At 35.7% G+C, this 20,112-nt stretch overlaps 1 protein-coding gene across 2 annotated transcripts in view; it reads left to right on the top strand.

Annotated features, from left to right (window-relative positions):
• The first annotated feature begins 7,772 nt into the window (after nucleotides 1–7,772).
• polr3a (polymerase (RNA) III (DNA directed) polypeptide A) overlaps nucleotides 7,773–20,112 on the top strand; it is a 67,897-nt gene continuing 55,557 nt past the window's right edge. For both annotated transcript variants that reach the window (XM_079801345.1, XM_079801344.1), the window contains exons 1-7: nucleotides 7,773–7,935; nucleotides 8,162–8,297; nucleotides 9,280–9,417; nucleotides 11,126–11,297; nucleotides 12,836–12,990; nucleotides 13,095–13,334; nucleotides 17,411–17,573. In XM_079801345.1, coding sequence (XP_079657471.1) covers nucleotides 7,892–7,935; nucleotides 8,162–8,297; nucleotides 9,280–9,417; nucleotides 11,126–11,297; nucleotides 12,836–12,990; nucleotides 13,095–13,334; nucleotides 17,411–17,573 — 1,048 coding nt within the window. In that variant the 5' untranslated portion in view covers nucleotides 7,773–7,891. The remainder of the gene's footprint in view (nucleotides 7,936–8,161; nucleotides 8,298–9,279; nucleotides 9,418–11,125; nucleotides 11,298–12,835; nucleotides 12,991–13,094; nucleotides 13,335–17,410; nucleotides 17,574–20,112) is intronic.

The following is a 20,112-nucleotide window of genomic DNA, read 5'->3' as shown; positions in this document are numbered from 1 at the left end:
TAATTCTGCATTATAATATTATCAATTATGCAATTTTTTTCTAAAATATTTGCTGTTTGGCAGTGAAGTATCAATGCATTTGTTGCTGTAGCAGCATTGCTCTTTGAAAACATCATTAGTACACACACACACACACACACACACACACACACATACACACACACACAGGGTGTTGTGATGGAGCAGTAATGATCAGATGGTCCGCTCTCGTGATAAAATACTTTTTATAACCATCTCTGCTCTGACACACACTGCCTTTCATATTTCTGACCTCTCCTTCAACTCACTGTGTCCATTACTGACTCATTTCTCTCTCACACACACACACACACACACACACACACACACACACACACACACACACACACACACACACATGCTCATAACACATTTTATTTATTCATCATTTCATCCACAGAATGGATTTTGCACAAAGATCAAACATGCATGACTCTCATAAATCAACAACCAAATAAATATTTACTGGAGTGCAAAGTATGATAACCAGCCCCGGCCTCTCCTTATGACCCGTTTAACATGCATTTACAATAAATCATTACACGATGATAAAGGCACATTAATGAGACTCGTCATCCTGTTAGACAGTTAAAGCTTCCTAAATCTCAACAGATGCCATAAACAAACTACAGATGAATAAATCATCACATGTTCACTGTAATAGAGATTGAAATCGAGTTATTCCTCGCTGGAAACATCTTTTAGTCTCTGTGCTGGATCCCATTAGCTGTCTGGTAATACACTTTCCTGGACGTTTTAAAAGGTTTTTAAAAGCCTGGGTGCGCAAATCCTCTAACAGATTTACAGAGTCAGACCATAAACTTCAACATGAAACACTTTCTGTTGAAATCTACAGTTCAACTACAAAACAAAGCATTGAGAACTGAAGGTCTGGTGCGTTTGGAGCAGAAGCTTAAATGCTCAATAAATCATTTATATTTTTTACTAAGTTTTAATTAATAGTCAAATAAAGGGTTAATGATTCTGTTAAAAAATGCAAGTTTGTAGAGTAGCAGTATATAAAATAAGTGTACAAAAAACTATATTTGTGCATTATAGTAGTATCAATTATGCAATTATCTATTCAGCATTTATTATATTTACAGTACTTAAATAGTTTTTATATTTGATGACTTATGCTGTATAAAAATATAATAGTGTAAAAAAACTATATTTGTGCATTATAATATGATCAATTATGTGATTTTCTTCTATACAGTATTTTTTATATTTACAGTACTTAAATATTATTTATATTTATATTTTATGACTTATGCTCTATAAATATATAATATATAGTGTAATAAAACTATATTTGTGCATTATAATATTATCAATTATGTTATTTTCTTCCATACAGTATTTGTTATATTTACAGTACTTAAATAGTATTTATATTTTATGACTTCTGCTGTATAAAAATAAAATATATAGTGTAAAAAACCTATATTTGTGCATTATAATATTACCAATTATGCATGTTTTCTTCTATACAGTATTTGTTATATTTACAGTACTTAAATATTATTTATATTTTATGACTTATGCTCTATAAAAATCAAATATATAGTGTACAAAACCTAATTCTGCGTTATAATATTATCAATTATGCAATTTTGTTCTAAACAGTTTTTGTTATATAGTACTTAAATATTATTTATATTTTATGACTTATGCGCTATAAAAATAAAATATATAGTGTACAAAAACCTAATTCTGCATTATAATATTATCAATTATGCAATACAGTATTTGTTATATTTACAGTACTTAAATATTATTATATTTTATTACTTATGCTGTATAAAACTAAAATATATAGTGTACAAAATCTAATTCTGCATTATAATATTATCAATTATGCAATATTTCTTCTATACAGTATTTATAATATTTACAGTACTTAAATATAATTTTTTTATATTGACTATCGATGAGGAATTTATATATTATTTAATTAAGTAATTTATATTTTTTATAGTTTTTAATTAATAGTCAGAAAGGGTTAAAAATTCTGTTAAAACTGAAAGTCTGCAAGTTTGTAGAGTAGCAGAATGCAGACTATAATTATCTTAATATTGTCAAGTTAATAACTTTACTGTAATGTACTGTAATAACCATTTTTATTTTATACAAAATAAACTTTACTCTAAAATTCCCACATGTCTAACCAAGTTGTGTTCCAAATTTGAGGTTAGGTTACATCAGATGAATTATGAATCTTTAAGCTCTCGAATGATACCTAATTTATAATGATTAATAAAATATGTCATAGGGAAAAAAGGCAATAAAAAAGAGCACCAAGTTTGATTTGGTTAAAGGATTAGTCAGAGGTGTAAAAAGTACTCAGAAATGTTACTCAAGTGAAAGTACAAGTACTGAATGAAATTTTTACTCAATTAAAAGTATAAGTATCTGGCCAGAATCATACTTGAGTAAAAGTAAAAAAGTACCACATTAAAATTGTACTTGAGTATTAAAAAAGTAAAAGTAGCGTAAAAGTAGCAGCAAGAATGAAAACTAGAGATTCTTCTTTAAGCGTTTAATCTCTAAAAACATGAAGTGAATGCACCACATAAGGTTTAATCCTGCTTTAGAACTGTTTGAATTTAATGGTATTTCATTATCAAACTATAAGATCTACTACCTAATGCCAGTATGCAACATGCTACTCAAAGTTGTAAAACCCCGGATTTAACTTAAAGATATAGTTCACCCAAAAATTTAAATTTGATGTTTATCTGCTTATTTCCAGGGCATCCAAGATGTAGGTGTCTTTGTTTCTTCAGTAGAACACAAATGAAGATGTTTAACTCCAACCGTTGCAGTCTGTCAGTCGTATAATGCATGTGAATGGTAAAAAATACATGCACAGACAAATCCATATTAAACTCGTGACGACACATTGATGTCCTAAAACACAAAACGATCGGTTTGTGTGAGAAACCGAACAGTATTTGTAACAATGTTTTACCTCAAATACGTTCTATGTCCGACACCCGTTCAGCGCGCCATCACTTCCGGTAAATGAGGTCAATGTGCACAATCTGGCGTAGAGATACGTAGAGCTTAAGTGACGCGATGACTAACAGACAGCAGACAAATAGCTATCCACCTGTCACTCAAAGTGGCCACGCCCTTAATTATGCAGAACTTTAATGCTTTATATAATGTAAACCAATGAGTTATAAAAAAATTCACCCCCCTCACATTTGTCATGAAGGGCCAAATTAGCCATATAGACCAAAACCACAATGTGTGCCAGACTGTAAACATTTTTAAATCTGCTGTAAAGTTGGCCATTTTAACATGAGCTCAATGAGATTCTGCTCCTTCTGGAGCCGCTCTCTAGTGGCCAGTCGATGAATTGCAGTATATGTCACTTCTGTATTGGCCTCAAGAGAAACTGCGGGAGGTTGCTGCTGGGTCCTAACGCCCCAGTAGGGGACCCTATACTGTCAAAGAGCACCGTCCTTCAAATGAGACGTTAAACCGAGGTCGTGACTCTCTGTGGTCTTAAAAAAAATCCTGGAATGTCCTTCGGAAAAAGAGTAGGGGTGTAACCCCGGCATCCTGTCCAAATTGGCCTCCTAATCATCCCCATATACCGATGGGCTTCATCACTCTGTCTCCTCTCCACCATAAGCTGGTGTGTGGTGGGCGTTCTGGCGCAAAATGGCTGCCGTCGCATCATCCAGGTGGTGCTGCACATTGGTGGTGGTTTAGGAGATTTCCCCCTTCTATATGTAAAGCGATTTGAGTACCCAAAAAAGCTCTATATAAATGCAACAAATTATTATTATTATTATTATTATTATTATTATTATTATTATTATGTACATTGACCACACTTACCGGAAGTGATGGCATGCTGAACGGGTGTCGGACATTGATCATTTTTGAGGTCATTTTTGAGATCGTTTCATGTCTGAGGACATCAATGTGTCGTCACGAGCTGCAGAGTTTAATATGGATTTGTCTGTGCAGGTTTTTTTTACTCTCATAGATGATGCTAGTAGTCATGTGCCACTCACATGCATTATACGACTGATAGACTGCAACGGTTGGAGTTAAAAATCTTCATTTGTGTTCTACTGAAGAAACAAAGACACCTACATGCAAGCAGATAAACATAACATTTTCATTTTTGGGTGAACTATCCCTTTAAGCAGAAGCTGATTTTCAAAATTGTGAGTGTCAAGCATCTTTTGGGGCTGAAAAGCTATCTTGCAGTGCTGAAATGCCTCTCACTGTAATTTCCAGGGCTGTGTTTCCCAAAACCATCGTAAGCTTAAAGGGATAGTTCACCCAAAAATGAAAATTTGATGTTTTTCTGCTTACCCCTAAGGCATCCAAGATGTAGGTGTCTTTGTTTCTTCAGTAGAACACAAATGAAGATTTTTAACTTCAACCGTTGCTGTGTGTCACTCATAGAATGCTTGTCAATGGGGTCTAATTTATATTAGGGTAAAAAAAACATGGACAGACAACTTCAAATTAAACCCCGCGGCTCATGACGACACATTGATGTCTAAAGACACGAAACGATCGGTTTCTGAGAGAAACCCAACGGTATTTATGCAAATATATCACCTCATATCAGACGAACGCTTCAGCTCTCCAGACTGCCATCACTTCCTGTAGGTGAGGTCAAAATTCCGGCCGGTCATAGATATGTATACATAGATTCCTCATTTGACACAGGCACTAATGAGGAATCTATGTACATATCTATGACCCAGCCGGAATTTTGACCTCACTCACAGGAAGTGATGGCAGTCTGCAGAGCTGAAGCGTTCGTCTGATATGAGGTGATATATTTGCATAAATACCGTTTGGTTTCTCTCAGAAACCGATCGTTTCGTGTCTTAAGACATCAATGTGTCGTCACGAGCCGCGGGTTTAATTTGAAGTTGTCTGTCCATGTTTTTTTTACTCTTTTTTACTAGAATTAGACCCCATTGACATGCATTATACAACTGGCACACAGCAACGGTTGGTGATAAAAATCTTCATTTGTGTTCTACTGAAGAAACGAAGACACCTACATCTTGGATGCCTTAGGGGTAAGCAGAAAAACATCAAATTTTCGTTTTTGGGTGAACTATCCCTTTAAGTTGATCGTAGAACAATTGCCACCAATGGTCTCTACGATCATCTTAGGCTTACGATGGTTTTGGGAAGCGCAGCCCAGGCCAAGGTGCTGCATTGTGGTAATTGATGCGACATAACGTCACTTCCAAAGGACCAATTCACATGTCTGACCAATTTCGTGGAATGTGAAAATGAATCTCATTGGCAGAATAAATACATTTAAATTAAACATTTAAATTAAACTGGGGATCAGTGCAATTCATTTGGTTTGGTAATAGCAAGGGAAAATAGAATGAAGTGATCTCCAAAAAAGAAGTACTTTTTGACTGTAAATAAAATTTTAAGGAGTAAAAAGTACTTTTTTTTCTTAAAAAAATGTAATTAAGTAAAAGTAAAAGTATTGATTTTTAATTGTACTCAAGTAAAGTAAAAATCCCCAAAAATAGTACTTAAGTACAGTAATCAAGTAAAATTACTCAAGTACTTTACACCGCTGGGATTAGTTCACTTTAAAATAAAAATTACCCCATGATTTACTCACCCTCAAGTCATAGGTGTATATGACTTCTTTCTGACGAACACAATCTGAGATATATTAATACATATCCCAATGTTTCCAACAAAAATATCTTCATTTGTGTTCCGAAGATTAACGGAGGCCTTATGGGTGTGGAACGGCATGAGTATTATGTATATAAATGACATTATTTTCATTTTTGGGTGAACTAACCCTTTAATAAAGGCCTTCTGAAGCGAAGTCATGCGTTTGTGTAAGAAAAATATCCATATTAACACGTTATAAAGTCAAATATCTAGCTTCCGCCAGACCGCCTTCTGTAAAGGCATAACTGACGTATATGAGGTCGGACAAAATAAGCATTTTGAACTGTGAGAGGTGTTACTCTTAAAATACTAAAAAAGTGCGTTTCCATCAAGTTGTTGGAGCAGATGAGTGTGGTATTGGTAACCTAGCTAGTAACCAACAGATAATACAACTTTTTTATTTGTTTTTTTCTTTTTTGCAAACTTTGAAAAGATTTGCGTAAACTGACTCGCGCGAGTGACCAACGGTTATCTTGTTTTGGCGGCAAAGAGTGGTTCAAACTTCTCACTGGCAAGTTGCAACCGCCACTAATCCAGCATCACAGAAGCAAAGATGGCACTAACTTACTTCTCCCAAACTCACAGAAAACAGATTCGTGACTTATATTCAGACGTGTTTTAATTTCTCCTGGTCATTTCCCATGATCTAATGAGTTTATAGGAGCCGTTTCAGTCCTAAATGAGCAACAAGCAGGTGAGTGTGTGTGTGTGTGTGTGTTAAATTAGTGTTATTGTGACAGGAAAATCAATTAAATAACTGTGTCTGCTTATAAGAGAAGTCAAATGAATCCTCACAGAAACCCGTGCACATTATTAGAGTGAAATATAAACATAATCTGAACCATTATGTGCAGATCAAATGCGATCTCGCGATATTTCGCTAGCCTCAGGTATTTTATACTGTACAGTGTCAGTAGTTTTAGTTGTTTATGCAAATCAGATACTTGAATAAACTTATAATGTTGCTAACTAACGTCTGTTTGGTATTCCTGTGCTCATTAGTCTCATTGAAAATAAAATTACAGTTAAAATATCTTTCGGTGTATAAATAAGAGAGCAGTGACATCTGGTGGTTAAAAATGCTAACATCCATTACCACATCGCTTTGAACCTTTTAACCAGACACAACTAAACTCCAAAATGTATATAATTCACACTTATTCACATTTTAACTATTTTTGATGCAAATATAACAATTTTAACGAGACTTTTGTATTTTCCAGCGCGCTCCCGGTCGGCAGGTGTCGCTGCGCGCAGATGAGACGCCGCCGTGACGCGCTCACGAAAGAGACGCATGGACGCGCACGGACGTCAAAGCAGCGCTGCATGTGGCAGAGAAGGATTCAACAATATTTCCTTTGGGTGCCGGCACATGTAGGAGTGGAAGGGAATGAGGAAGTGGACCAGCTGGCAAAGAAAGCCCTGAAACAAAATCAAGTTGAATTTACGGTTTCAATAAGTAAAGCTGAAATGAAGAGATTAATAAAGATTGAAGTAAGAAAGAAATGGCAAAAAATTTGGGATTGTGATCAAAAAGGAAGACATTTATATCAGGTTCAGGGATGTGTTGGTGCTGAAAGGATAAGGTATGGCAATAGAAGGAAGGATGTGATCATATCAAGATTGAGAATAGGGCATACAACATTAAATCACAGTCTGCAAAGGATGGGGAAACATGAAAATGGTTATTGTGACAAATGTGGTCTGCCAGAAACGGTAGAGCATATTCTTTTAAGATGTGTTGCATATGAAAGTGAAAGATCTCAGTTATCTCATGAATTAGAAATGATAGGAATAAATAATATATCGATGCAGGTGCTATTAGGAAATGGGTTAATGCAATCAAGGGTATATGAAATAATGTTGAAGTATTTAAAAAGGATTGGAATAATGGATAGAATTTGAATATGGTTTTTTTTTTTTTTTTTTTTTTTTTTTTTTTTTTTTTTTTTTTTTTTTAAGGTAAAGAGATGATTAAGTAGCCTATATGTGAGCTTCACACTCCAGATCAGTAGGTGGCGGGAATGCACCTTTTTAAGTTGGTTTGCCAAACCGCCATAAAACAGAAGAAGAAGAAGAAGAAGGATTCAACAAACTCGGCATTGTACACATATAGCACAATATTAATATTTATATCACTGAATTCACACGCTGACTGCGTGAACGCGCCGCAGTCATGGTGAAGGAGCAGTTTAGAGAGACGGATGTGGCCAAAAAGATGTAAGTTTGTGGGTTGCATGCAGGATAAACATGTTATTTCATCAGAAGTTTACACACACACACACACACACACACACACACACACACACACACACACACACACACACACACACACACATGGCAGCTGTCTGCCTGTGCATATGTATATAAATGTGTGCATATGTATATACATGTGTTCATGCATGTAAAGTATGACTATAGATGTTTGTTTCTCTGGTTTTATCAGAAGTCACATCTGTTTCGGCATGAAATCAGCAGAGCAGATGAGACAACAGGCTCATATTCAGGTGGTCAGCAAGAACCTTTACAGCCAGGACACCAGTCACACACCACTGCAGTATGGAGTCCTGGACCATCGCATGGTGACCACACACACACACACACACACCACCACACTCATGATAATTAGGGCTGGGTATTGACACAAATTTCACAATTCGATTCGTTTTCGATTCACAAGCTTTCGATGCGATTTTCGATTAAATTCAATATGGATTATTTTGGATATGCATCAGGTGTAATACATGGAAAATGTTCTCAAGGAAAACTAATGTTGTAAACTATGGGAGTCAGTTGATACTACATTAGCCTACTAATATTGAAGGTACAAATGAACTGATTTGTATACAAACACTTAAATGACACTAAATTATGTTAAAAAAAAAAATTAACTTTACAAGTACATAATTATAATTCCACTCCAATTAGTTTTTTTGGAATATAAACATTTAAAGGGTGGCTGTCATAAAAACTTGCCAGATTTATTAATTATTGAAGAACATTGACAATGAATATCTTATGTAATGCTGCATATAATTAGCAAAATGCTCCTCTAGAGTTAATTTTTCTAGCTGACTGATGAGTTTATGGACACTGGATATGGTTTTTCTGAGGTAAATGTGACATTGTTTACTTGTAAGCCGTTTTACTGACGTCTTTCTGTGGTTGAAACACTGATTGAGTGATTCTATGTGACATGATATGGATTTCGGTAAGTTGTTCTGTATCTTTAACACACTTTCAGAAGCTCATTAGTGTTTATTTCGCGCTGTTACTGGTATTAAGGCGGAAGAGAAGATCTGCTCATGTTTGCTCCGCTGCTGCTTCTTCTCTTGAGCTGAGCGATCTCACGCCACAGCACCAAAACGATATTTATGTTTTTGAATTTCGTTAAAAAAACAGACTAATCGATAATTGGGATTTAAGAATCAATATTTTTTTGAAAAAGTGAGAATCGATTAAAATCGAGAAATCGATATTTTTTTACCCAGCCCTGATGATAATACACATAAATGGCTTGTTAGATGACTAAAAGACTCTTGTTGGTGTCTCTCTTGTGTCCAGGGTACCAGTGAGAAGGACAGACCTTGTGAAACCTGTGGGAAGAATCTCGCTGACTGTCTCGGACACTATGGATATCTGGATCTGGAGCTGCCCTGCTTCCATATCGGATACTTCAAAGCTATTGTTGGGATCCTACAGGCGAGTTCACAATCTGTTCTGCTCTAGGTTAGCTGTCGGATTCAAAATAGCTTTTAACTGAACCATTTATATCATTTTTTATTATTATACTATGTTTTTTATTGTATTATATATTTATATTACTATGTATTTTATTTGAGGACTCAATAATATATACATATAAAGTCAAAAATAGCATTTAACTGCCCCATTTATATACATTTTTTATTATTATACTATGTGTTTTATTGTATTATGTATTTATGTTACTATGTATTTTATTTGAGGACTCAATAATATATACATATAAAGTCAAAAATAGCATTTAACTGCCCCATTTATATACATTTTTTTTATTATTAAACTATGTGTTTTTATTATATTTTATTTTTTATGTATTTATATTACTACATATTTTATTTGAGGACTCAACAATATATTCATATAAAGTCAAAAATAGTATTTAACTGCCCCATTTATATGCATTTTTATTATTATGCTATGTGTTTTTATTATATTTTATTGTATTATGTATTTATGTTACTATAAAGTCAATAATATAAAATACTATACAAATATAAATATATATTACAATATAATTCATATTCATATAAGTATAATATAATTTAGTCAAAAGATATTGCATATTTATATTATTATGATTAATATTATAAAATATTGTATATTATTGACTTAAATGTAGAAGAAATAATAACAAAATACTATACAAATCTATATTCTCTATATTCACTCTATCTATATTACTAACTTTATTTATTATGCTATGTTTTTTATTATCTTTTATATAATTTTAAACTTTTATTGGATTATGTATTTTATATTATGACTCATAAGTAGTCAATAATATAAAATATTATAAAAGTTATAGATCATATATCACAATATTCATACGGATATAATATTGGTTATTATTGACATACATTTTGGGAAAAGTAATAACATAAAATACGATGAAAACTATACACAATAAAATAAAATGTATTGTATTATAGATTATTGGATATTATTGACTTATAAATATAGGAATAACAAATAATATAAAAACTATAAATATACAAACTGTATAATTGGTACTGATATAAACATACATAAACTATAAATAATATAATGTATAAACTATAAATAATAATAATATTAAATACTATTTAAATAGTATTAATATAATTTTGTGCATTTATATATTACATATACATATTTGTAATAAGCCTTATAATAAGTCAATAATAATTAAATGCTTTACAATTTACAATATAAAAATAATATGATTAATAAATTACATTACATTATATCAATATTTATTATAATGTAATTCAATATAAATCATAATAATATAAATTATTAAAATAATTTTACTGAATTGTATTACATATATCTATTTTATTATGAGTAATATTATATTTTTGTCCTACACTTTAGATTAGGGTCCAATTCTCACTATGACTTTTGCCTCAATAAACTCATGATTACTGCTTATTAATATTTTAGTCACTGGGTAGGATTAAGTGATATAGAATATGGTCATGCATTAATATTTGTTAATATTTGTAAGTACTAATAAACACACAATATCCTAGTAATATGCATGATAATAAGCAACTCACCCTAAACTTAAGTGTTACTATTATTAGCATTTATTGACAGTGTTTGTTGTTTTATATTATTGATTTATTATTACAGTTATGTGACTGTTATGTTCTTGTTCATGCAGATGATCTGTAAGACGTGTTCGCACATCCTTCTGGCCAAAGAGGAGAAGCTTCAGTTTCTGGATTTCTTGCGTAGACCTGGACTGGCGTACCTGCAGAAGCGCGGACTCAAGAAGAAGATCTCCGACAAATGCCGGAAGAAAACCGTATGCGTGAGCTGCAGCGCGTTTAACGGTAACAGCGGATGGGCGAACACGCACTCTTCTGCATTGGTTATGATGATGTGATGAAGCATTGCTCGTAGTGATGCACCGATTTCCGATTATTATTATTTTTTAGACATTAAAAGAATGAAAGTATACATGAACACGATGTTTATTTGCTATTTTAAAGCTACACTGTGAGATATTTTCCCCCATCTAGTGGTGAAAAGGTATATGACCATCCAGAGAATATTAGTTTCTGTTCCTCTCAATTCCGATTTCGTTTTAACTCCTACGGTGGCCGATTTAGTCCAAGATTAACATGGCTTCCAGTTCGACCTCATCCACATTGGACACGGTGCCATCGAGTGTTAAAACGCCAAAGGCGAAGCTTGAATTTACGGGTATGTCCCTCTTTGGCTAATGTACTTTCAAGATGGAGGGGCAACATGGCGACCCGCATTCGAACCCTCACCCGTATGTATTTTCAATGGCATATTATAAACTTACGAGAATACTTTATTACTTGAAAGAAGTAAATATACATTAATGAGCACATATTTTTGAAAGAACTAAGTGTTTTTAAGCTAAGAATAAACTAAAAATGTTACACAGTGTAGCTTTAACAGGATAAATGGGCTTTTGGCTAATGAAAACAAGTCCGCAATCTGAAATTAACGGGAAATTGAATTGGAAATTAAAAGGCTGAAAGGTGAAATTAAAGGCAACAACTGCATATTCTGCAATACAAACAAAGATGTTACTTAAATCAGCATTTGTTTTTAAATTCAGTGTAAAGAAAAATTAAATTAAATTAAATAAAACCAAAGTATATAATTGTTCCAAAATGTTAAATCAAATAATGTTTAGTGCAATGAAAAAAAACTAAGATGCTACAGCAGGTGCTTTTTAAATCAAATTAAGTCGATGTAATTTTAAGGTAAAATAAAAATGATCATCCTATACAGAACTGATAGTATTTAATTTCAAAAGTGCATGCATGTTCTTCTTTAGGCTACAAAAAGAAGTATTTCGGCTTTGTCACAAGTTAGTCTGTTTCGTTATCATCTTATCCAACACGTGAGAAGCTGAGCTGAACAAACGCTCACTATCTGCGCTTGAGCATGCGGAGAGGTAAGCTCGCGCAACTTCAGCTCGCGCAACTTCAGCTCGCGCAACTTCAGCTCGCGCAACTTCAGCTCGCGCAACTTCAGCTCGCGCAACTTCAGCTCGCGCAACTTCAGCTCGCGCAACTTCAGCTCACGCAACTTCAGCTCGCGCAACTTCAGCTCGCGCAACTTCAGCTCGCGCAACTTCAGCTCGCGCAACTTCAGCTCGCGCAACTTCAGCTCGCGCAGGAAAGCGGCTCTTCATTCCCTGTCTCTTCCCTCAATTCTCCAGTTTCCGTTTGTAACACACAAGTGTCATGTTCACGAATGATTGCAATATAGGTGTATGATTGCACGCGGGCGCACTTCCGGATAAATCGGCAGAAAAATACAAAGAGAACTGATTTTCCGATTTTTGGCCGGTCAACCGGTGCATCCCTAATTGCTCGTGTCTCTCCAGGCCCTGTGAAGAAATGTGGCTTGCTGAAGATCATTCATGAAAAGTATAAGACCACGAAGAAAGTCATCGATCCCATGGTGTCGGATTTCCTCCAGTCGTTTGACGTCGCCATTGAACACAACAAAGAAGTGGAGGCACTTCTGACCAGAGCACAGGTTAATATCCTCCAATCAGGATAGAGGAAGACTAACAGTGCTCATCCAGGCAATGATAGTGATAGTGTGTTTCATATTTTCTCTTCTCGTTCCTTGTCATCCAGGAAAACCTCAATCCTCTGGTGGTGTTGAATCTGTTCCGGAGGATTCCCAACGAGGACGTTCCTCTTCTGCTGATGAATCCTGAATCTGGGAAACCCGCTGACCTCATCCTGACGCGCCTGTTAGTGCCGCCCCTCTGCATACGGCCCTCCGTCGTCAGCGACCTCAAATCAGGCACCAATGAAGATGATCTGACCATGAAGCTAACGGAAATCATCTTCCTCAACGACGTCATCAAGAAGGTACGCAGGTCAGGCTCGTTTGAGATGCCAAACGCGTAGACAAAAGGGAAAACGATCAATTATTTGGATCAATTGGATGTGTTTTGTCCATAGAAATGCATTTTCCAGTATTGTAAAGTGATGTGACTGGCGTATGTTTTCCGCACACAGTGTGCAGACGCGATTAAAGGGTTAGTTCACCCAAAAATGAAAATTCTGTCATTAATTACTTACCCTCATGTCGTTCGACACCCGTCAGACCTCCGTTCATCTTCAGACACAAATGAAGATATTTTAGTTGAAATCTGATGGCTCTGAAAGGCCTCCATTGGCTCAATGCACGGTTCACTCTCAAGACCCTTAAAAGACACTAAAGACGTCGTTACAAAGTCCATCTCACTACAGTGGTTCTACAATAACTTTATGGAGTGACGAGAATAGTTTTTGTGCGCAAAAAACCCTAAATAACGACTTATATAGTGATGACGATTTCAAAACACGGCCTCATGAAGCTTCGAAGCGTTATGAATCAGTGAGTCGATTCAGCAGTTTGAATCGCCAAATTTCAGCAGTTTGACACGCGATCCGAATCATGATTCGACTCACTGATTCATAACGCTTCGAAGCTTCATGAGGCCGTGTTTTGAAATCGTCATCACTATATAAGTCGTTATTTAGGGGTTTTTTGCGCACAAAAACTATTGTCGCCGATTCATAAAGTTATTGTAGAACCACTGTAGTGAGATGGACTTTGTAACGACGTCTTTAGTACCTTTTAAGGGTCTTGAGAGTGTAAAGTGCATTGAGCCAATGGAGGCCTTTCTCAGCCATCAGATTTACACTAAAATATCTTCATTTGTGTCTGAAGATGAACGGAGGTCTGACGGGTGTCCAACGACATGAGGGGAAGTAATTAATGACAGAATTTTCATTTTTGGGTGAACTAACCCTTTAATTCATAATCTCTGTAGGGCTGTCACGATTGGTCGATACAATCGACTGCGTCGACGCTGTTAATTAGTCTACGTCAATATTTTTAGTCGACTGGGTAAGTTGGACGATATGAAATTGTATTAGTACCGGTACTTAAAAAATGACAGCCCTCTAATAAGAGTCGTATTTCTTAAAGCTACACTGTGTAACTTTTTTAGTTTATTCTTAGCTAAAAACACTAAGTTCTTTCAAAAATATATGTGCTCATTAATGTATATTTACTTCTTTCAAGTAATAAAGTATTCTCGTAAGTTTATAATATGCCATTGAAAATGCATACGGGTGAGGGTTCGAATGCGGGTCGCCATGTTGCTCCTCCATCTTGAAAGTACATTAGCCAAAGAGGGACATACCCGTAAATTCAAGCTTCGCCTTTGGCGTTTTAACACTCGATGGCACCGTGTCCAATGTGGACGAGGTCAAACTGGAAGCCATGTTAATCTTGGGAGTTTAAACGAAATCGGAATTGAGAGGAACAGAAACTGATATTCACTGGATGGTCATATATCTTTTCACCACTAGATGGAGGAAAATATCACAGTGTAGCTTTAATTTGCGTCCATTAATCGTAATCGAGGTAAAATGTTCAATTAATCGAGATTTTATTTTTGGTCAAATCGTTACAGCCCTACTAAAATATACATGTTTCTAAAATATTTGTTGTTGAACAATAATTGACCGTTCGCAAAGACCCGCCCCCTTTAGTTACTGTTGCTTTGTCCGACAAGCCATGGCGCTCTCACGCCACACACACTTTCTCACCTAGAGAAAACACATAATGGAGCAAAGAGGACACTGACAACACACCGACAGACAGGACAGAGCAAGTTACTTTTGATATGATAATTTTTTAAAGAAATGTAAACCATAAATAGCGTTTTGTGGCTCTTTAGTGTGTGTGGTGATCGCTGTAACCGATCATCTCTTCCTTCTAGTTCATTGATAAGCATGAAATAAACATGAATGAACACTAACAGAAATGTTGTTTCAACCACGGAAAGACGTCAGTACACACCATTTTTCAATTAAAGTCCACCGATGTTTATCTACTAACTCTCCTGACTGCTTTGTCGGACAAACCGGCATATTCCGCGATGTGATTGGTCAGATCGCCTGTCAATCAAACTTGCGGCGAAGGGTGAATTGTGTCATATGTGGAATTTTAAACCTACTAGTGTAATTTTTATTAAAGTGACCGTCATAATGGGGTAATCAAATATAGGCTAATATGCTTTTGTTTTTATTAAGATTTTTAGTTTAGTTAATTTTTTTTTAAACCCCTTTTTGCACATATGTTGCATAACCTACATTACATTCACTGTATTTGTTTATAGCCTTCAATATCAACATTGTTTTTAGGACATCACTGGGCAGGCGGGGAAATAAAATCATTATTAAAATAAATACAGATTTTATTTTATCCAAATAGGAAAACGTAGAAAATACGGGGATATATAATGTGTATCAACCCCAAAATACTGAGACACGATTTTTTAGGCGTATTTTCTATCTATTTTTAGTTGCATAAAGACATTTGTAAGTTGCTTTGGATAAAAGTGCCTGCTAAATGAGAATGATTTTAGACCAAATTATTTATGTAAATATTTTCGAATATATTCATAGAATAAATAAAGTTTAATTTGGGGAATCATAAAGAATAGTTGGACGAATTGGCAGTCTTTGATTGTTTAGTGTGGATGTGCTGGCATATGAGTCTTATCTTATGATCCTGTACTCACCATTTATATGGAAATTAATCCTGAAGTCCTTTGAGGCCGTTTGTACGGCGGTCTCTTACTGTTTTGAGTCACAGGATTGCATCAATGAGTTGTTCTAACTTGCAATATGGAAATCAGAGAGACCACAGAACAATCAAAGACAAACTAAATTTGCATGGTCAAGATATGCAAATATGTTTTAACCAATCGTAATCAAGTGTTCCTGAGAGCCATGCAATAATGTCGTTTAAAAACTGTTTGCCGTTTCTCCACCTGTGTGTTTTATTAACCCTGTAAAGCCTGACATATAATTTTTTTTGTATCATATTTAATACATCAAGCTTTTATGGATATTTTTGTATGATATAGTGAAAAAAAACAGCATGTTTTTGGTCCTCTGACTAAAATTGAGCTATTTGGCTATTTAGTAGGGCTGGGTAAAAAATATTGATATCTCGATTTTAATCGATTCTCACTTTTACAAAACAATATCGATTCTTAAATCCCAAGAATCGATTAGTCTATTTTTTTTTTACGAAATTCAAAAACATAAATACAGTTTTGGTGCTGTGGCGTGAGATCGCTCAGCTCAAGAGAAGCAGCAGCGGAGCAAACATGAGCAGATCTTCTCTTCCGCCTTAATACCAGTAACAGCGCAAAATAAACACTAATGAGCTTCTGAAAGTGTGTTAAAGATACAGAACAACTTACCGAAATCCATATCATGTCACATAGAATCACTCAATCAGTGTTTCAACCACAGAAAGACGTCAGTAAAACGGCTTACAAGTAAACAATGTCACATTTACCTCAGAAAAACCATATCCAGTGTCCATAAACTCATCAGTCAGCTAGAAAAATTAACTCGAGAGGAGCATTTTGCTAATCATATGCACCATTACATAAGATATTCATTGCCAATGTTCTTCAATATTTAATAAATCTGGCATGTTTTTATGCAGCCACCCTTTAAACGTTTATATTTCAAAAAAACTAATTGAAGTGGAATTATGATTATGTAATTGTAAAGTTAATATTATAACTGTATTATTATATATAAAAAAACATAATTTAGTGTAATTTAAGTGTTTGTATACAAATCAGTTAATTTTTACCTTCAATATTAGTAGGCTAATGTAGTATCAACTGACTCCCATAGTTTACAACATTAGTTCAGAGATTAGTTTTCCTTGAGAACATTTTCCATGTATTACACCTGATACATATCCAAAATAATCCATATTGAATTTAATCGAATCGAATCAAAAGCTTGTGAATCGAAATCGAATAGAATTGTGAAATTTGTGTCAATACCCAGCCCTAGTAAGTGTTGCTACATGCATGTGTGGGTAAAGTAGTAAATGTGGCGTAATTGTACACCCACAGCACCGCATGTCAGGAGCCAAAACCCAGATGATCATGGAGGACTGGGACTTCCTGCAGCTCCAGTGCGCTCTGTACATCAACAGCGAGCTTTCGGGCATCCCGCTCAACATGGCACCCAAGAAATGGACCCGCGGCTTTGTGCAAAGACTCAAGGGAAAACAGGGTATGACCCGCTGAGAGCTCAAGGGCCACACTGAACCCAGTCTCTGTGGAAATGGTTACCGTAAAACTTCAAATAATAGCCGAGTCCCAAATAGACGCCTGTCTCTTTTAAACGCCTGGTGTGACGACAGGTTTGGGTAAATAAAGGCCGGTCTCAAATAGACGCCGGGTCTGTTTTTTAGTATCGGGCTGTATTTGATCTTCTCAAACCCGTCAGATCGTCTGTTCTATGTTTTGATTAGATTTCACGTGACAGACGCAACCGTTCATGAACGACTCATCACTATGGCAACATAACAAAGAGGTTAACGAACTTCAGTGTTTCTTAATTCTCTCAATACCACCATGGAGAAAAGTATAATTTGACATTAGGGATGAAACGATTACCGGTTTCACGATAAACCACGGTAAAATTGAGTGACGGTTAGTAATATCGTATAACATTTAATTATCATTAAAACCGCATGTGATTATCACGATTTTAAAACTCGCGGTAAATCTTGTCCAGTCAGCCTCAGTCTGTTGCGCGCACTGCTGTCTTTTGAATGAGAAGAAATGGCAGAAGCAGTGACAGCGCCGGGAGATTTTTCAGACTTCTAAAAGGACCAAATCTGAGGCGTTGTCATATTTTGGCTTTTACAAAAGTCCTGAGGGAAACTTAATCTAAGATGGTCACCCTGTCTGCAGAACATGCCAGAATAAAGTCGCTGTAATAGGGGAAACACTTCAAAACTACGAACGCAAGGCAAGTGGACTTTGACCTGAATACCAAAACTACGTCTGGGAAATAATAACGTGAAGCGAACGAACAAATTCAGACAAGACTAGGGTGACATTTAAGGGATAATAATCAGGGCTTGACATTAACAACCGCCATTTGCGGGTGTAAGTTAACGTTATTTCGGCTGCACACTAGCCACTCTGGCTGTTGAACTTATTATAGTCTTCTCAAAAGCCATCTGTTATAATCGCGTTGCGCATTATAACCACTCACACGTGTTTATATTGAGTTTATGAATGCAATGTCTCATAATCAGAGGCGTTCAGATTATCCGGAATTTTGTTCAGAGCGCGCGCCGCTCTCACACGCTGAAATCTACACTAAAAGCAGATGTGTGTGTGATGTACGCAAGAGATTCACTCATCATACAGAGGTTGACTGTTTTTGTTCTATTTCAGCAGCGAAAATAGTTTCAAACAAACACCGCAGAACCACAGCGCATCTGATGTGACTGGCATAAAGTTGGCGAATTTAGGGACCGTCTGTAAAGTTACATACAACATTGGTAACGTTATACACGTTTGAAACTTTAATAGCATTTGAAGAGAATGAAAGTCATAAAACTGGCTGTAAAGTGATCATCTAGGTGTCAGGTATGATGCAGTCATTTTGATATTTAATAAAATAAACTGTCAAATCATATGGAAATATGAATATGCATTATTTCACTAGGATACTGTTTGGGCTCTTACACAAAACATGCTAGATTTAAATGCATCATTGCTGAACACTGATGAGAATATTGCTTGAGAATATATTTACAGAGATAATATTAGAGATTATATTTACGAGAAATTATTATTATTTATGCGTTGCTATTGACGACGGCCATTATAAGGAAGAAAATCCCACAGAATCTTGCTTAAAAAAGTGCATAGAGCTGCTTTAGTTTGTTTGTTGATTTTCAAATATAAAACTTGAACAAAACCGTGATAATATTGATAACCGTGATAATTTGGGTCACTATAATCGTGATGTTAAATTTCCATAACGTTTCATCCCTATTTGACATGTAAGCTGACAGTTGTCAAATTTCAAGCGTGGGTAAAGCTGGATACGGAGCGGCTGAAAAATTCCTCTAATGCTTGCGCGCAGACGTGCGCGTGTGTTTGTGTGTGCGAGGGAGAAGGAGGAGATATATTTCATTAACTTCGGGATGTTATCCTTGGGTATGTGGCCTGACAGTAGCTTCTGATGGAAGCGAGGATCACCTTATCCATTGTTTCAAAGAGGGAGAGCCGTGCGCATCTGGGCGGAGCTGTTAGCGCGAGCAAGGCAGGCAGAGTTAGCGGAGGCTGGAGAGAGAGAAGAGGAGGAGAACCGCGGGGATGATGATAGTGATGAATAGAGTAATTTTCTATCACATGATTGCAGTTGTTTTACAGGGTAGCCTTCATTCTTTCTTGTTGATGTGTTTCGGGCAACAAGTTCATACGCTCAATTAGTGAATGAGAAGACGCGCGCACTGTGAGAAAATGTGCGTCTCACAGCGCGCAAATATTGAGTTCTCTTTCAAGTCTTGCTCTTGAACGGACAAACTCACACAAAACGTATGTCAACATGTCCATCTTGATGAGTATCCTAGCAGACATAGTCTGTATATGCCTTAAGTGAACTTTATACAGTCTAGAAAGACGACGCATATCCGATCATTAGGTCTTAAAGGCGCAGTAGCCTTTACTGCTGTCTGTTTAATGTCAAACAACAAAACACAAGGACATCACTCACCGCTCTTGATTGAATAGCTTTTGTAAGTTTA

This window comes from Gobio gobio (assembly GCF_949357685.1).
Source record: "Gobio gobio genome assembly, chromosome: 20".
NCBI lineage: Eukaryota > Metazoa > Chordata > Actinopteri > Cypriniformes > Gobionidae > Gobio > Gobio gobio.
This window is presented reverse-complemented; position numbering and strand designations above follow the sequence as displayed.